The sequence below is a fragment of the Hemitrygon akajei genome, chromosome 13 (assembly GCF_048418815.1).
Source record: "Hemitrygon akajei chromosome 13, sHemAka1.3, whole genome shotgun sequence".
NCBI classification, from domain to species: Eukaryota; Metazoa; Chordata; class Chondrichthyes; order Myliobatiformes; family Dasyatidae; genus Hemitrygon; species Hemitrygon akajei.
Genome location: NC_133136.1, coordinates 37,048,418 through 37,063,448, shown reverse-complemented (window position 1 = coordinate 37,063,448; position 15,031 = coordinate 37,048,418). Strand labels below are relative to the sequence as shown.

The following is a 15,031-nucleotide window of genomic DNA, read 5'->3' as shown; positions in this document are numbered from 1 at the left end:
CCTCCCTAGTAAGGGAAAAAGAAATGTCTCCATTTCACAGCAAGAGGGGAGACATAACAATTCTCTCAGCTATGCTCTCTCTCTCTCCCTCAAGCAAGATATTCACACACAGAACACCTCCCTAAGCCTCAGGACATTCCAATGTGCTTTAAATTCAATGTAACACTTTTGATGAGTTTCACTGCTGTATAGAGAAGAATGAGCAAGCAATTTATGCACAGCAAGCTCCCGTAAACAACAATGTGATTATGAGCAGAGTATCATAGCAGCTAGAACACGTTCCTAATGTTCTTCAACAGGCTTCCATGGGAAATCTTATATTCATGGGAAATCTTATCAGTGGATTTAACAACAGGTGGAATGGTGACATCCCTGATTTGACGGTAATCATCACTGATGAAATTGCTAATTTATTTATATCTTTAGCAGTACAGCTAGGCCCCTGCAGCCCTTCTAACCGCACAACTCCAATTAACCCTAACCTAATCACGGGACAACCTATAATGACCAATTAACTTACCCTGTATGTCTTTGGACAGTGGGAGGAAACCAGAACACCTGGAGGAAACCCACACATTCTATGAGGAGGACATACAGAGACTCCTTACAGAATGGTGTTGGAATTGAACTTCAACCTCTAACCACCACACTACCAAACAGTAATGTACTGACGTGGATTCATTGGTTAATAGAAAATGGTAGGAATAACTAGGCATACATGGCCTCATTCTGCTTATTTTATGTTTTTATATCCTTATGTCCTCCTCATACACCTTGCCCTTTAGCTTTATGTCGGGTTTTCTTTCATAATTGCTTTCATTAGGGTTTTGGGAATCTTCATGCAAAATTAAGCAATATTGTTCAATGAACAGGTGAAAGGTAATGGCTCTTTTGCTGCCATCTTGTGGAGGCAATCTTTAGATAATGAAAAATTAACAACTCTGCATGACAGTGGCATTCATAGATTTTTTTCCATTCTTTTTAAGGAGATGACAACAGAATAGGCCATTTCTCCCCTCCAGTCCATTCCATCATTAATGAGATCACTGACTCAACTCTATAAATGCACTTTTCTCCAGTATCAGTCAATACCTTTTCACTGCTCTAGAATCAAGACTCAAGATTGTTTAATGTCGTTTCCAGTACACAAGCGTAAAGGAGAACGAAATAATTGTTACACCAAATCTGGTGCAGCACCAAAAAAGGATCACACACAATAGAATAAAGAACACAATAAATATAAATGCATAAGGTAGCTTCTATACATAGAGAGACTGCATGCACATAAATTGACACTAGGCACAGGTATTTAAGGTGATTCTGACAGGAAATGAAAAAGCAGTGCTTGTGTGGGGGGGGGGGTGTTGTGGTGTGAGTTTGTGGGTCGAAGTGTTGATCAACCTTACTGCTTGGGGAAAGTAACTGTTTTGAGTCTGGTGGTCCTTGTGTGGATGCTACATAGTTACAGATCGTAAAAAATAATTCCAAGTTCTCTCTTGCCTGTATAATTTTGCTCTCCACTCCTATAATGCCTGTTTATCATACCCTTGAAGTCCAAATTCCAGGTGCTTGGAAACAGTTTCTCTCTCTTTATCCCAAATCCTCTCATTTTTAATTCTATATCCTTCCAAATTTCAGGGAACACAATCTTGTTTCTCTAAAGTTAATCTTAGACGAATATATCTTACCAAAGGATGTTGCATGGAACTGCTCACATTGCTGTTCAAAGTGGTCCAGCTTGGGCTTGGGCTTTTTATAATTAAAGTATTACTTTTATATTCCTGTTCTCTAGTTTTGTAGATAGAGTCCTATCTGCTTTTTTTTCAGTCTTTTTGATTATCTTCTGTACCTGGATTAGTACCATCAGTATGTGTATTACATTTGGTCCCTCCATCTAAATCATTGATATAGATTTTGAATGTGGATCCCTGCATTGAATGAATGTCACTACAAGAACATCCAAAGTTCAAGAAGGCAACTCATGGACAACAATGGCTTCTAGGGTATCATTAATTATTTCAATGATATGACCACCAAAGACTCTATGGACTACCTGTAGCCTTTATTACAAAAATATCTGTTCTGCCCTTTTATGATCAAAAGGGTGGTATCGCATTTACCATAGTTTTGACCACTTGCTCAAAGTGCTACAATCACTCAACAGAAAACTAAAGTAATGCACCAGAGAACATCAGTGAATGCTAATGATTTAAGTTTCAGGTACCAATGGGTAAGGTTCATCCCTTATCAAATAAGATGATACTATAATACATCCATCTGCACTGCTTGTAACATCACCTACTTTTGTGTCACAGGCAAACTTGGGAATCTCAGCCATTCATAAATACAATGGATAGTTGAGACTCAACGCAGATCATGGAACCCTACAAGTTGTGTCCTTCCACTCTTGAGTAACTGCACTTTATCCCGAGGGTTTGTCTTTTGCTGCACAGTTATGTCTTATCCATGTCAATTGCTTTCAATTCCATGAGTTTATAGTCAACATGGTTTTTTGAAGGGTAAGTCAATGTTGATTGAGAGGAACCTGTAGATGTAGTGTATTTATATGTCAAAAAGACAATTGAGCATTGAATTCGGGAGTTGGGATATCCTGTTACAGCTCACACAACTCATTGTTGAGACTACACGGAGTAACATGCACAGTTCTTGTTGCCACAATATAGTGGTTAAATTAGAGAGGGTAGAGTGAAGATACACATGGATCTTACTAAGATCAGAGGATTTGAGAGGCTGTTACTGTTTTCCCCACAGTGAAGAAGACTGAGAGAGGTTTATAAAATCATGGACATAGAACAGGTGATGGTCATGGTCCTTTTGTCATCAGAGTAGGGAAGTGTAAAAGTAGAGAGTGTAGGTTTAAGTTGAGAGAAGAAAGATTAAAAGGGGATTTTGAGGGGTAAGATTATCACACAGAGGGTTGTGGTTATATGGACAGAATTGCCTGAGGAAATGGTAGGGGCAGATATAGACCAAACATACAGACAAAATAGTGAAAAAGGCTTTTGGTACTCTGACCTTCATTAGTCGGGACACTAAGTGTAGGGTATTGAAGTGGTGCGACGACTAAGTGTGAGGTATTGAAATGGTGCAACGATTAAGTGTGGGGTATTGAAGTGGTGCAACGATTAAGTGTGGGGTATTGAAGTGGTGCAACGATTAAGTGTGGGGTATTGAAGTGGTGTGACGACTAAGTGTGGGGTATTGAAGTGGTGCGACGACTAAGTGTGGGGTATTGAAGTGGTGCACTGCAGTTGTTCACAAAGCCACACTTGGAAATTCCAATTCAGTTGAAAAATCAATAAGCAAAAAGACAACTTATGACAATGTTGCTAAAACTCAAGGGACTGGGTTACAGGGAGAGGTTGGTAGGGTAGCATGGGATGCTGAGGGGTGATTTTATAGAGGAGTATAATATCTCAAAGGGCACAGACAGAGTGAATGCACGCAATCTTTTTCCCAGGTTTGAAGAATCAAGAACTAGAGGGCATAGGTTTAAGGTGAGAGAGAGAGATCCAGTGTAATAGGAAACTGAAGGACAACTTTCTCACTTAGAAGGTGCTATGTATGTGGAATGAGCTGCCAGAGGAAGTGTTCGAGACAGGAATAATAACAGCGTTTAATAGGTAAATGGATAGAAATGGTACAAAAGGATATGGATCAGACTTAGATGGGCAGCATGGACTAGCTGGGCTGAAGACTCTGTTTCTGTGCTGTATAACTCGATGACTCTATAACATGGTTTAGCATTTACCATTTCTGCGAGACTAACTTCACTGACATTGGGCTGTAAGGCATTCTACCACCTACAGAGTTGAGGATAGCTACTCATCAGAAAGTGCTAAAAGCATCCTTACCTTGTGTCAAGGTTAAAATTAAACAGTGGTATTTAGAAGGGCTTAGCTGTCCTTAAGTATGAATCTCTGAAATTTAATATACAGGTTTGGCAAGGAATTGGAAGGCAAATGATATGTTGGCCTTGATTTCAAGAAGAGCCAAGAACAAGAATAATAAAGGAGTTTTGATCCTAATATCAATGGCCCTGCATCAGCATTGTAATGTACAGGTCTGATCTCCATACCCAAGTTGGGATATACTTGCTCGGAAGGGAGTGCAATAGAGGTTCACCAGAATGATTCTTAGGATCACTGAATGTCGAATATTGAGTGATGAAGCAGACAATTGTTATGCTCTCTAAAGTTTAGAAGAATGAGAGGTAATTTCATAGAGATGTTCAGAATTCTTGGGGAATACAGCAAAATGCATTGGGAGTGAATGGAGTGTGGAGGTCTTAAAATTCACACCTGGCAATTCAGGACTAAGAAGAAATGTTTTTATAGAATATAGGACAGGACAACACAATGCAGGTCCTTCATTCAGAGACTGGAGAATTCTTGGAATTTCGTACCTAAGAGAGCTGTGGAGACTAAGTTACTGAATATATTCAAGAGAGCGAGAGAGAGGGATAGAAATTTTAGGGAATCAGTAGATATGTGGATAGTGCAAGAAAATGATGAGGTAAAAGATCAGTCATAATCTCATTGAATAAAAAAGTAAGAATAAGCAGCTGAATAGTCTATACCTGCTCCTATTTCTTCTGTTATCATATATTTATGTTATCTTTTGGAGCATATAGACTAATACCAAGGCATCATCAATGAACAGCCAGTCCAAATCTTGATTTACCAGCATATTTGATTAAGTGGCACCTGTCCAGTCTACCTTGTGCTGGGTTACCAAGCCTTTACTGTTTGGCTATCTAATCTACTTTCTGCAATCTGTAATATACCAGTAATTTCTTCTGCCGTCTTAGCTCCAAAATTCGTTCTTCCTCCTCTTTTGCTTCTTGTTTTCTTTTTGCTTCTTTTTCATAAGAAGCTGCCACAACTGCCAGCACCAGGTTTACGATATAGTGAGCACCAAACATGACGACAACTATGAAGAATATAATATAGTGAGCTCCACTAGCACGAAGCACCTAGAATAGAAAGAGTATAAAGAGGCTTTATCAATGACATAAATATTGGGAAAAAAAGCAAGGTGATATGAATAAAGTATGAACACAAATAATTTAATCACAACTGCAACCTGATAGTATTGTAGGAACATCCTTGTAATTACACAACAGTTCAGCGCAGTGTACACTCAATATATGTGCTAACAGAGTTTCTATTAGTAGTTATGATTAAGGTTATTAAAGGGCAAGTATAGTGACTATAATAATAGAGAAATGCTGACAACCAGTAGGTGTAGAAACTCCCATAACAATATTCAGCTCCAATTTATTGTCAATCTAGCAACTTATATCCAAATATTACATAGTTCCTTACTGTTAAGGACCGTGAGGAAACATCACAGCGAAGTACAACAGAAAGAAAGAAGGTGGGATTCACTATAATGAGTAAATATGACGACTATGTTTTGTATAGGATTATTTTTTGCAATCATTAGAATTCATACCAAGTTATATGTGTTTTCCCAGAAGTCAAGTGTGATGAGTTGAAATGCTGTAATTAATGCCCATCCAATATTATCAAAGTTTGTATATCCATTATTTGGATTGATTCCAATGCCAGCCATACATGTAAAGTTTTTGGGGCATCTTCTGCAAATAGAGTAGCAATATTCAGAATCACGTTAGTATTATGAACTATAGTTATCAACTTAAGAGATAATGAGTATATTTTGCACCTTTTTCAAAAAATAGTATCTCTAGTATTATAATCATTTTTATTTACTTAGAGATACTGCGCAGAACAGGTCCTTCCAGCTCAATGAGCTGCACTGACTAGCAACCCACACGTTTAATCCTAGACTAATCACAGAATAATTGAAAATGGTCAGTTAGCTTAATAACTGGTATGTCTTTGGACTGTGGGAGGAAACCAGAGGATACTGGAATTGAACTCTGAACTCCGATGCCCTGAGCTGTAATAGTGTTGTGCTAACCATTATACCACCAAGGTGCCCTAACATCTGTAACGTTTTCTTAGCATTTGAGTTTGAATGTTCACTTTTAGAATGTTGGAAAGGTACATAGCAGAAGATCATAGATGTTAGCGTTGGTTCATCCATCAACCTATTCAATTAATCCTATTTATCTGCCATGTTCTATTCAGTGCACCAAGGTGGAAAAAGCATTGCAAGTAGATGTTTAACGACATCAAGTTGAAAGAGTTTGATGTTGTTAAAAATTAAGCAACATCATAAAGGCGACATGACGTATTGTTGTAGAAGGACTCCATATGAAGACGAGCATGGTATATTTTTAACTTTCTTCAAATGTACCAAAAAATAGTAATGCCTAATTTCAGCAAACTGCAATGTGAAAATATGATGTGAAACATCAAATTACCTTAACTTGAGTGGCAATATATAGAGAAGGTCAGCCAACAAGTTCAAGAAAAACTGAAACCAGCCAGTGTTAATTTAATTAACCACATGCTGATAAAAAGGGCTGTTAAAGTGATCAAGATTGGCAAAGTTAATAGAACAGATAATTACTTCTCTAATTTGTTACCGAATAAGGTATAGCAATAAAAAAAATTGGCTCCAATTTTTTGACTAGATAAAAATATCTAGAAAGAAACTGAATCTCAGAAAATCTGGAAAAAAAATGCTAAAAACATTGTCATCCTAGAACATAGCTAATCACCAGAGATTCCGTAGTGATTAATGACATATCTCATTCATGTAAGATCATAAATAAAATGCATCATTAATTCCCAGCTGCCAAATGCATAAACCAGACTAGTCACAACTTTAACCTGATGCCCATGCTTGCTGTTCCTACTTAATTTAATGATCTCATGTGTCGAATCATTTTTGATGTTTGGTTGCATTTGCTTTCCCAGGAGGCAGAGCTGGCCTCAGGCAGTGAATTCTGGGCTCTGCCTTCAGACTGATCTGATGGATTTTTGATAAGTCAAAATTGTCAAAGGCCTTTGAACAATTTTTAAATGTTTTTGATGATCAGAAAGTTATGAAAACTGTTCAAATTGATTCAAAGGAAAAAATACTAAAAATTAAAATGGCAGCATGGTAGTGTAGTGGTTAGCACAATGTTTCACAGTACAGAGGGCTTGTTTCAATTCCTGCCACTGCCAGTAAGGAGTTTGTACATTCTCCTTGTGACTGTGTAGGTATCCTCCGGGTACTCTGGTTTCCTCCCACAGTCCAAAGGCATACCAGTTGGTAGGTTAATTGGTCATTGTAAATTGTCCCATGATTAGGCTAGGATTAAATTAAGAGATTGTAGGGCGGTGTAGCTCGAGGAGTTGGAAGGGCCTATTCTACGCTGCATCTCAATAAATAAAAAATAAATAATAAGCAAAAATAAATCTATAGATGACAGGTTTAAACACTAAAGATTAATTACAAACGTAAATTAAAAAATGAAAACAAACAGATCTGATTGCATCTCTTTGATCAATGTGAATGGTCCAATTCAAAGTTGGGGCAGCACCCCATTCTCCAGCCATGGCCGGTGTAAATTTGAGAGGCCTGCAAAATGTAGCTGCCCCCCTTTGCTCAAGACATTGATGCTCAGTCCCTGGGCTCAGTTCTGGATTTTAAGGAATGCTAAAGAAAACATTTTTTTAGAGACATCACAGCTGCCTGTAACACTATGGCACTGAGGCTTTTTGTTTGACTGAAAATTACACACTTTTACACTGAACAGGCACTTCAAATATGGCCTGTCAAGGAGAACAAAATAATAGTTTAAGAACCTTGAAGGATGGAATTCCCAAGGGTCAGTACCAGCAGCAGTACACTCCACGGTTCATGTGTGCCCAAGGAACACACATGACAGAAAATATTGTTGTCTAGAAGTTCATCCCTAGCCAGCTGTGCTTAACATGTTGTATTATAATGCATCATGTTAACACTTTGTATTCTACATTTGTACTTGCCGAATAATTTATGGACACTGCATTACCAGGGAAAGCATTACTGGTTCCTTTCACACGATTGGTAAATTGGTATAATCACTCTTCCACTTGCAGCAATAATCAAGTGGAAAGCAAGCTGTATATGATAGTGAGTAACAACTTTCCCATGGAATACCTTTCTCCTGAGCACAATTCAGTCTTCCTAAGCATTGTGTTAAATTGCTTCCTCTACTACTACTGTAACATTCAGAACAGAAGATTCTTCAGGACTTGCTGTCATAAATTATCCACCGAGCAGAGCATGGGAAGACATATTCCAGTCAGCACAGAACTACCATGCTGGTGGGTGGTGTAGTGGCATCTGCACTGGACTTTGAGGCAAACGGTCCCAAGTTCAAATCTGGAGGGCTCCTTGCATGCTTTCCATCCATGCTGGGTTGAGTGTTGAGTTAGTAACTCGACCTCGTAAAAAAAAGTCAAATGCTATGGAAATGGCAAAAACACACACAGATGTACGATGTCTTCTGCAGCTGTCCCCTCCTTACTCCCTACCTCCTCACCACTAGTTGCCTTTGCTTCTCTTAATTTTTATCAGCAATGTCTTCCAATTCCAAAAAGAGATACTAATCTAAAATGTCAATACTGTATTTCTCTCTCCACAACCTGCAAGTGCTCCTGGGTGTTTCAAGCATAACAATATTGTTTATTTTGAAATAAGGTTTTAATTGTGATTCATAAAGTCAGCAACCCATCAATAAACTCGTCATTATTAATGTTTGATTAGCTAAACCTTGATTAAAAGGATTCACCTCTTGAGTGATTGAGGCAGGAACTAGTTTTTAAATGTTTAAACATCTTAAAGGAAATGCCACTAAAATTCAGAAGTTCAAAATTCAAAGTAAATTTATTATCAGAGTTCATCTGTGTCACCATATATGACCCTGAGATTCGTTTTCTTGCAGGCTTATTCAATAAATCCAATAATCATAATAGAATCAATGAAAGACAACTAGAGTGCAAAAGACAACAAAGTGTTCATCTACAAAAAGAAAGAAAAAAAGAAATAATAATAATAAATATATAAGAAATAAATATCGAGAACATGAGATGAAGAGTCATTGAAAGCATCTAGACGTTGTGGCAGCAGTTCAGTGATGGGGTATGTGAAGTTGTCCCCACTAGTTCACAGGCCTGAGGCTGAAAGGTAATAACTGTTCCTGAACCAGGTGGTGTAAGCCCTGAGCCACCTGTACCTTCTTCCTGAAGGCAGGAGCCGGAAGAGGGCATGATCTGGGTGATGGGGTTCCCTGGTGAAGGATGCTGCTTTCCTGCGATAACCCTCCTGAAGGATGCTCTCACATCTAGGTCTTTGACTTAAGAATAAAGGTTAATTAATCACAGTTTGTCAGTTGCTTGGGTTTCCTTTTAGCTGGTTTTAATAATTCTGGTATTAGGAAAGCTGAGGGAAAGAATTGCCAAGGTTATCGCTGACAAACATACCACAAAAAAGAGCTAGCTCAGTGCAACTTCAATGCAAAGAGAAGAAGATAAAAATGAAGTTAATGTTTACATCTATAATTGGGAGAATGCTGTTCATAGGAGTATGCATCGACTTAGTCTCACAGTAAACAGAGCTGGTATAATTTAATGTTTATCTGTTACACATTAATTGCACTGTTTTCTTAACAATAGCTTTCCTTCATTGTTTACAGTTCTTGAAGCCAGTACTTACCCAGTGCCTGTTCCATTTCCACAGACCATTATGTCGATATCTTCCTGCACAAGCCAGTTAGCTGTAAAAGTAGAATGGATTTTATTTAGTAAGGGTATATAAGCTGAAAGGAAAAGCTATTTTGTCAATCCATGCACAATATTTTAATTCAGAAAAACTATTTTCTCCCTTGTTTATACTACAAGTACTAGGTAATAACCAGTTATTTGTCATATCTGGCAACATTTAGTGTTGAATTGAACTCTACAGAGGAGAATCTCTGTGCTAATTTAGGGAATCTTGACATTAGAGGAGCAGTAAACTGGTTTCCAATCCCTGAACTGGGAATTTGGAAAAGTGGATAATGATAAATCAGCCAGTGTTCTTATTTCTTGGCTTGCTTAATGTGTTCCTTAATTTATTTTATGGGTTGCTGAGCCAAATTAGTCACAAAGGTCCTTCTTTTCTATCTTTATTAGATTTCATGCGCTCAGCCTTGGAGCTACACCTTGATGCACCATCAATAACTCTCGGAGACGGGAGGCGAACGATAGGATTTTATTAGCTGCGAGACACCACAATTAGTAGCAAGAGACCACCACACAATGTCCTGGAGACTGAGGGAGGAGCAGCCTCCAACTGCCTTTATACAGGGGTCTGTGGGAGGAGCCACAGGAGCAGTCAGCAGAGGGGCGTGTCCAGACAGGCATATGTAGTTCACCACACACCTAGTCTCAACAATTGTGCTTTGGCAATGCAAACACTGCCCAATGTTCCAGCACTTGATCAGTACTTTAAGATCTCTGCTGTAAGTCTAAAATTTGGTACAGTTGAATCATTCTCAGCTCTGATATTGTCCAGTGATTCGTCAAAATAAACTACAAGCTGTCCCCAGGTTATGACTGCCCAACTTAAGGATACCCCTGCATAAGTACGAGCTGGCAGAAAATTCTTAAATTCAAAGTACAAAGGTAGAGACGTACAGTACATTCATTCATTTAAATGGCAGAACTGGTTTCCTTTCCTTCTTCATCTTTAGTAATTGTTCTTTCTTATCAGTCTTATGTGTTTTGATAACCATTTATTACAATGCACTGGAGGCATGGATATCATATCAAATGATTTTGTGTATTGTACAGACAAAATTGATTTCTGGATGTTGGAAACAATGGAACCCATTGGTACTTGGGGATTGTCTGTGTCAAAGGTTCACAAAAGGATATATTACCGTACTCATCCTCAACTGCACTTGAGTACAGCCATCTTGTACCTCAAAAGTGCAATTAGTAAAGATATTTCCACAAAAGGAGCAATTTGGGAAACTTTGATCCTGTAACAATTTCAAACTAAGTTTCCACATCAGAATGATGTGCCACTTAGAAGGATGCGTCTGACTTAACATGATTGGTTAAACGTGACTCTTGGGTCAACATCCTATCAGCTGATGTTGCAATTGCAATTTTGGTTGTGACCCACAGTTTAGGTAACAGGCACAAGTTTGAAAGCAAAATATAAAACTATGGTTTAAAACAATTTCCACACACAGCTGTTCCAAGATCAGGCCAAGCCAAAGAGATTACTCATTCCTGTTAATCTTATTTGCCAAAGTCCTGCAGGTGATATATCAGATTGTTTAAGAAAAACAACCATGAACGCATTTTGTACTTGTCTTTGCAATTTGGTTGGTAATGCTAGATCTAACAGAAAGTGAATCAGAACTCTAGGCTTTTAGATTTTAATTGAAAGCAAAAAAATGCGCAAACAGTCTCCAAAAGTATCTGCTACTAACACATTTAAATAACAGTTACTTTTCATAGTTATAAATGTATGAAACAATACTTACATTTGTTTTGAACAAAATCTTGCCATTGTTTATGAGTAATATTTATTCCTTGCTCCATATTCTTTACACACTTATGTGTCAGAACACCTTTGAAAATTTGTAGTCCAAACAGTGCAATAATTAGAAGAACAAACATCATGAGAAGGAGGACCTCCATTAATAGCCTGGCAGACTTGAATATAGCACCAATTATGGTCTTTAGTCCTGCAGAAATATAAATTTTCCTTTGACTGAGGCTAGGTCACAGTTATAATATAAATAACAGTCGACTTATATTTAGGTTTGTGGAAATAATACTTCTGCTGGTTAGCGGGAGTTAATCACATTCAATTACTATCATTTAGCTAATGCTCAATTTCTGAAAATACTATATCAATTTTTGTTTTAAGCAAACAAAGCAAAAAATAATTTTAATCTTTTTTTTGGAGAGGCAATTTTATATCCTCTGGAATTATCATAATATTGCTGGGAATCTGTCAAAATATCTGAAAGATCTCCTGGAACCCATGTATGCTTAGGTCTGGCTCTAACAACTGGTCTCAGCCTCAAATATTAACTCTGTTTTTCTATCCTCAAAAGCTGTTTAACCTTCTGAGAGTTCCCAGTACTTTCTATTTTTATTTTTGACTCAAAATAATAGCTGTGTTTCTCTCTGTACAGTGTTAGTTTTGCTTGCAGATCATTGCCAACATTTTGGTTTTTGTTCAAATTTCCAGATGAACTTATTACTATTGTAATGTATTCAACAGAATGGAAAGAGGCTCAAAAGAGTATTCCATTGTATTGTTGATACCAGGTATGGAATTCAAATGAAAATTGCTATGCTAAATTACTCCACCGATCTTACCAGGTAAAATCGCAATCATCTTAAGAGCTCGGAAGGCCCTTAATGCAGATAATCCAGGAATCATTGGAAATGCCAATGTCAAATAACTGCAAACAAACAAATAATGAAATGAACAGCAACATCACAGTATTTTGTTCTGCATTAGTTATAAGAAATATTAATAACTTTATTTACATAATGACATCTACGATCTTTGGAAATGAAGTCACCATGATGATGGAGGAAACAAAGCTTCCAAAGAAAGCTCTCACAAATAATTACATGATCAGATAATCATTTTTGGTAAAGAGGGGAAATAAATGATCTATCCCAACAGGCACTATTATCTTGCTTTCCTTCAGTAAATGAATCACTTTAATTAATCTGTGCATGATAAACCAATGCAGCCAAGCTAGCAAAAATAATGGTGTCATTTCCTCTCATGTGGTCTCATGTTTCCCACAGGTTACACTCACTTTCTGTCTCAGAAATAAGGGTGCTATCAACTAAACCATAATTAAAGACTCAGGTTTTTTTCTTCTTTTTGTTTTTCTAACACAATAGAGTTTTAAATGACAGACATATATCAAGAAAATATCCGGTGAGCTGATTTCTGTGGTCAATTCTTGGAACTATTCATTGTTCAAAAATAACTTCTTTTGAAAGTGGGTTTGTATTATGATTATCTCTGTAGGTAGATGGAATATTGTGGCCAATTGAATTCTTATTAAGTATTAACTGATTTAAATTTGTATTTGGCAGAATTAACATTTCTATAGCATGGCTGTCATTTATTTTTTCAGGAGCAAAAGAGTACTAGAGAATACACACAAAGAATGGTGGTTGACAGGTCTGTATGTAAAATGTTGTTTTAAAATCAACGGAGAAACATATAACATTTTACTGCCGCATCCCATGAAGTCTTATTATCCCATTAATATTATGCTGATTAGATTTAATCTGAACATTTTGACTATGACTCTTTTAGTTTCCAAGAGTGGGAGAGGAATGGAGGATATGGAGGAGGGAGAGGGAGAACTAACTGCAAAATGCCAGAAAAATGTGCATATGGATTATACTAGGTGATCAACTCAACTTGGAACAAGCAGGGACTCAAACTTATTCTGTCTGCCAATTATGATTTCATTGTCCATTTACGATCAACAGTGTTGATTCTTTTACAGGATAAACAGGACGTTTATTTTCACCATTGAATCACACCATTTCAAATTAGCCCTCTAATCTTTTGCCCCAGGAGAACTTTTTTGAGGTGATTATAACATAGGAAAACATGGCACCACACACAAGGATCTGGCTTCTTCAGTTGTGTTAACTACACTGGAAGACTAGGTCTACAAAGACTACAGCACAAAGGAGACCAGTACTACATCCACTGAAGTTCAGGAGATGCTCCAATGGTACACTAAATGATCTAGGGATGACAGGGAGCAACAGGAGTAAATATAAGAAATCAAGCACTGAGTACCTAGATACTGTGCTGCAAAAAGCTCATGTTTTGTCAAGGTCAGTGAATATATGACACTTCAGTGTACTGTTAAAGGACTGCTTCGCTGACGGGGGTGTCATCTTTCAGATTAACCCACTTTACACAACCTTGAGATGCTTCAAAACCAAAGGTGTACCATTGTGACATAGCCACAGTTTTCAGACATGAAACCTTCATGGCTGGAGCAGATATAGGATGCCGAAGGGCCTGTTCCTTTGCTGTACAATTCTCTGTTCTATATTTACAAATGTCACATGTCACCAACTGCATCATTAACTCCAAACACAAGTCAGTGCAGAGAATCAGTCACACACTATTATCCTCCATCTTCTTCCCTGTAGGCCACCTCATTATTGTCTGAGATAAGGTCAATTAATGTAGTGTCATCGACAAATTTAATTATGGATTTAAATTTAAAGATGGAGTATAGTACTTATTCATAAACAGTTCTTTCCTCCCGCAGGACAAGATGACACATGCAGGGAAGAACAGATGAGCCTGCATATCCTAACTTGTCCTGGAGAATGCCTATGGCTTAAGCACGCTATCTTCTCTCAGGATTTCAGCATTGATTTTGTTAATCCTGCAATTCTGTCCTTGTTCTTGTGCATGCTCTCTGCTGGCAAACCCGACTTCTCTTACAAACACGAGAAAATCCACAGATGCTACAACCTGCAACGTGGTCATCTCTGAGGCACGCAGATCTTTCCAACGAGCGAAAAGTGGCAAGGTTGTGGGACTGGAGAGCATTACAGGGCGACTACTCAGGATGTGCGCAGCACAAATGGCAGGTGTGTTCCCAGTGTAGCGTGCCCTCCTGCTTAAAATTATCCACTATTGTCCCTGTACCAAAAAAGACCACGGTAACATGCCTGAACGACTGGCGTCCTGTCACACTCACCTCAATAATAAGCAAATGCTTTGAGAGGCTGGTCAAGGATTACATCTACAGCTTGCTACCACCCACACTGGACTCCCTACAATTCGCCTACCGACATAACCGATCGACTGAATAGCCACTGCTCTACATACTGTCCTTACAGATCTGGATGCTTATGTAAGAATGCTGTTCTTGGACTGCAGTTCAGCATTCAACACCATAGTTCCATCCAGGCTCGACAAGAAGCTCAGAGACCTCGGCCTTGACCCTGCCTTGTGCAGTTGGATCCTGGACTTCCTGTCAGATTGCCAGCAGGTGGTAAGAGTGGGCTCCCTCACCTTCACCCTTCGGACT

The 15,031-nt window shown here is 38.1% G+C and overlaps 1 protein-coding gene across 1 annotated transcript in view; it reads right to left on the bottom strand.

Annotated features, from left to right (window-relative positions):
- Positions 1-14,067, bottom strand: part of LOC140738144 (sodium channel protein 1 brain-like) — a 138,336-nt gene extending 124,269 nt beyond the window's left edge. The window contains exons 1-5 of the mRNA XM_073065287.1: positions 13,895-14,067; positions 12,312-12,397; positions 9,643-9,703; positions 5,479-5,623; positions 4,808-4,996 (exon numbers count right to left, since the gene is read on the bottom strand). Coding sequence (XP_072921388.1) covers positions 4,808-4,996; positions 5,479-5,623; positions 9,643-9,703; positions 12,312-12,397; positions 13,895-14,067 — 654 coding nt within the window. The remainder of the gene's footprint in view (positions 1-4,807; positions 4,997-5,478; positions 5,624-9,642; positions 9,704-12,311; positions 12,398-13,894) is intronic.
- Positions 14,068-15,031: the final 964 nt, after the last annotated feature.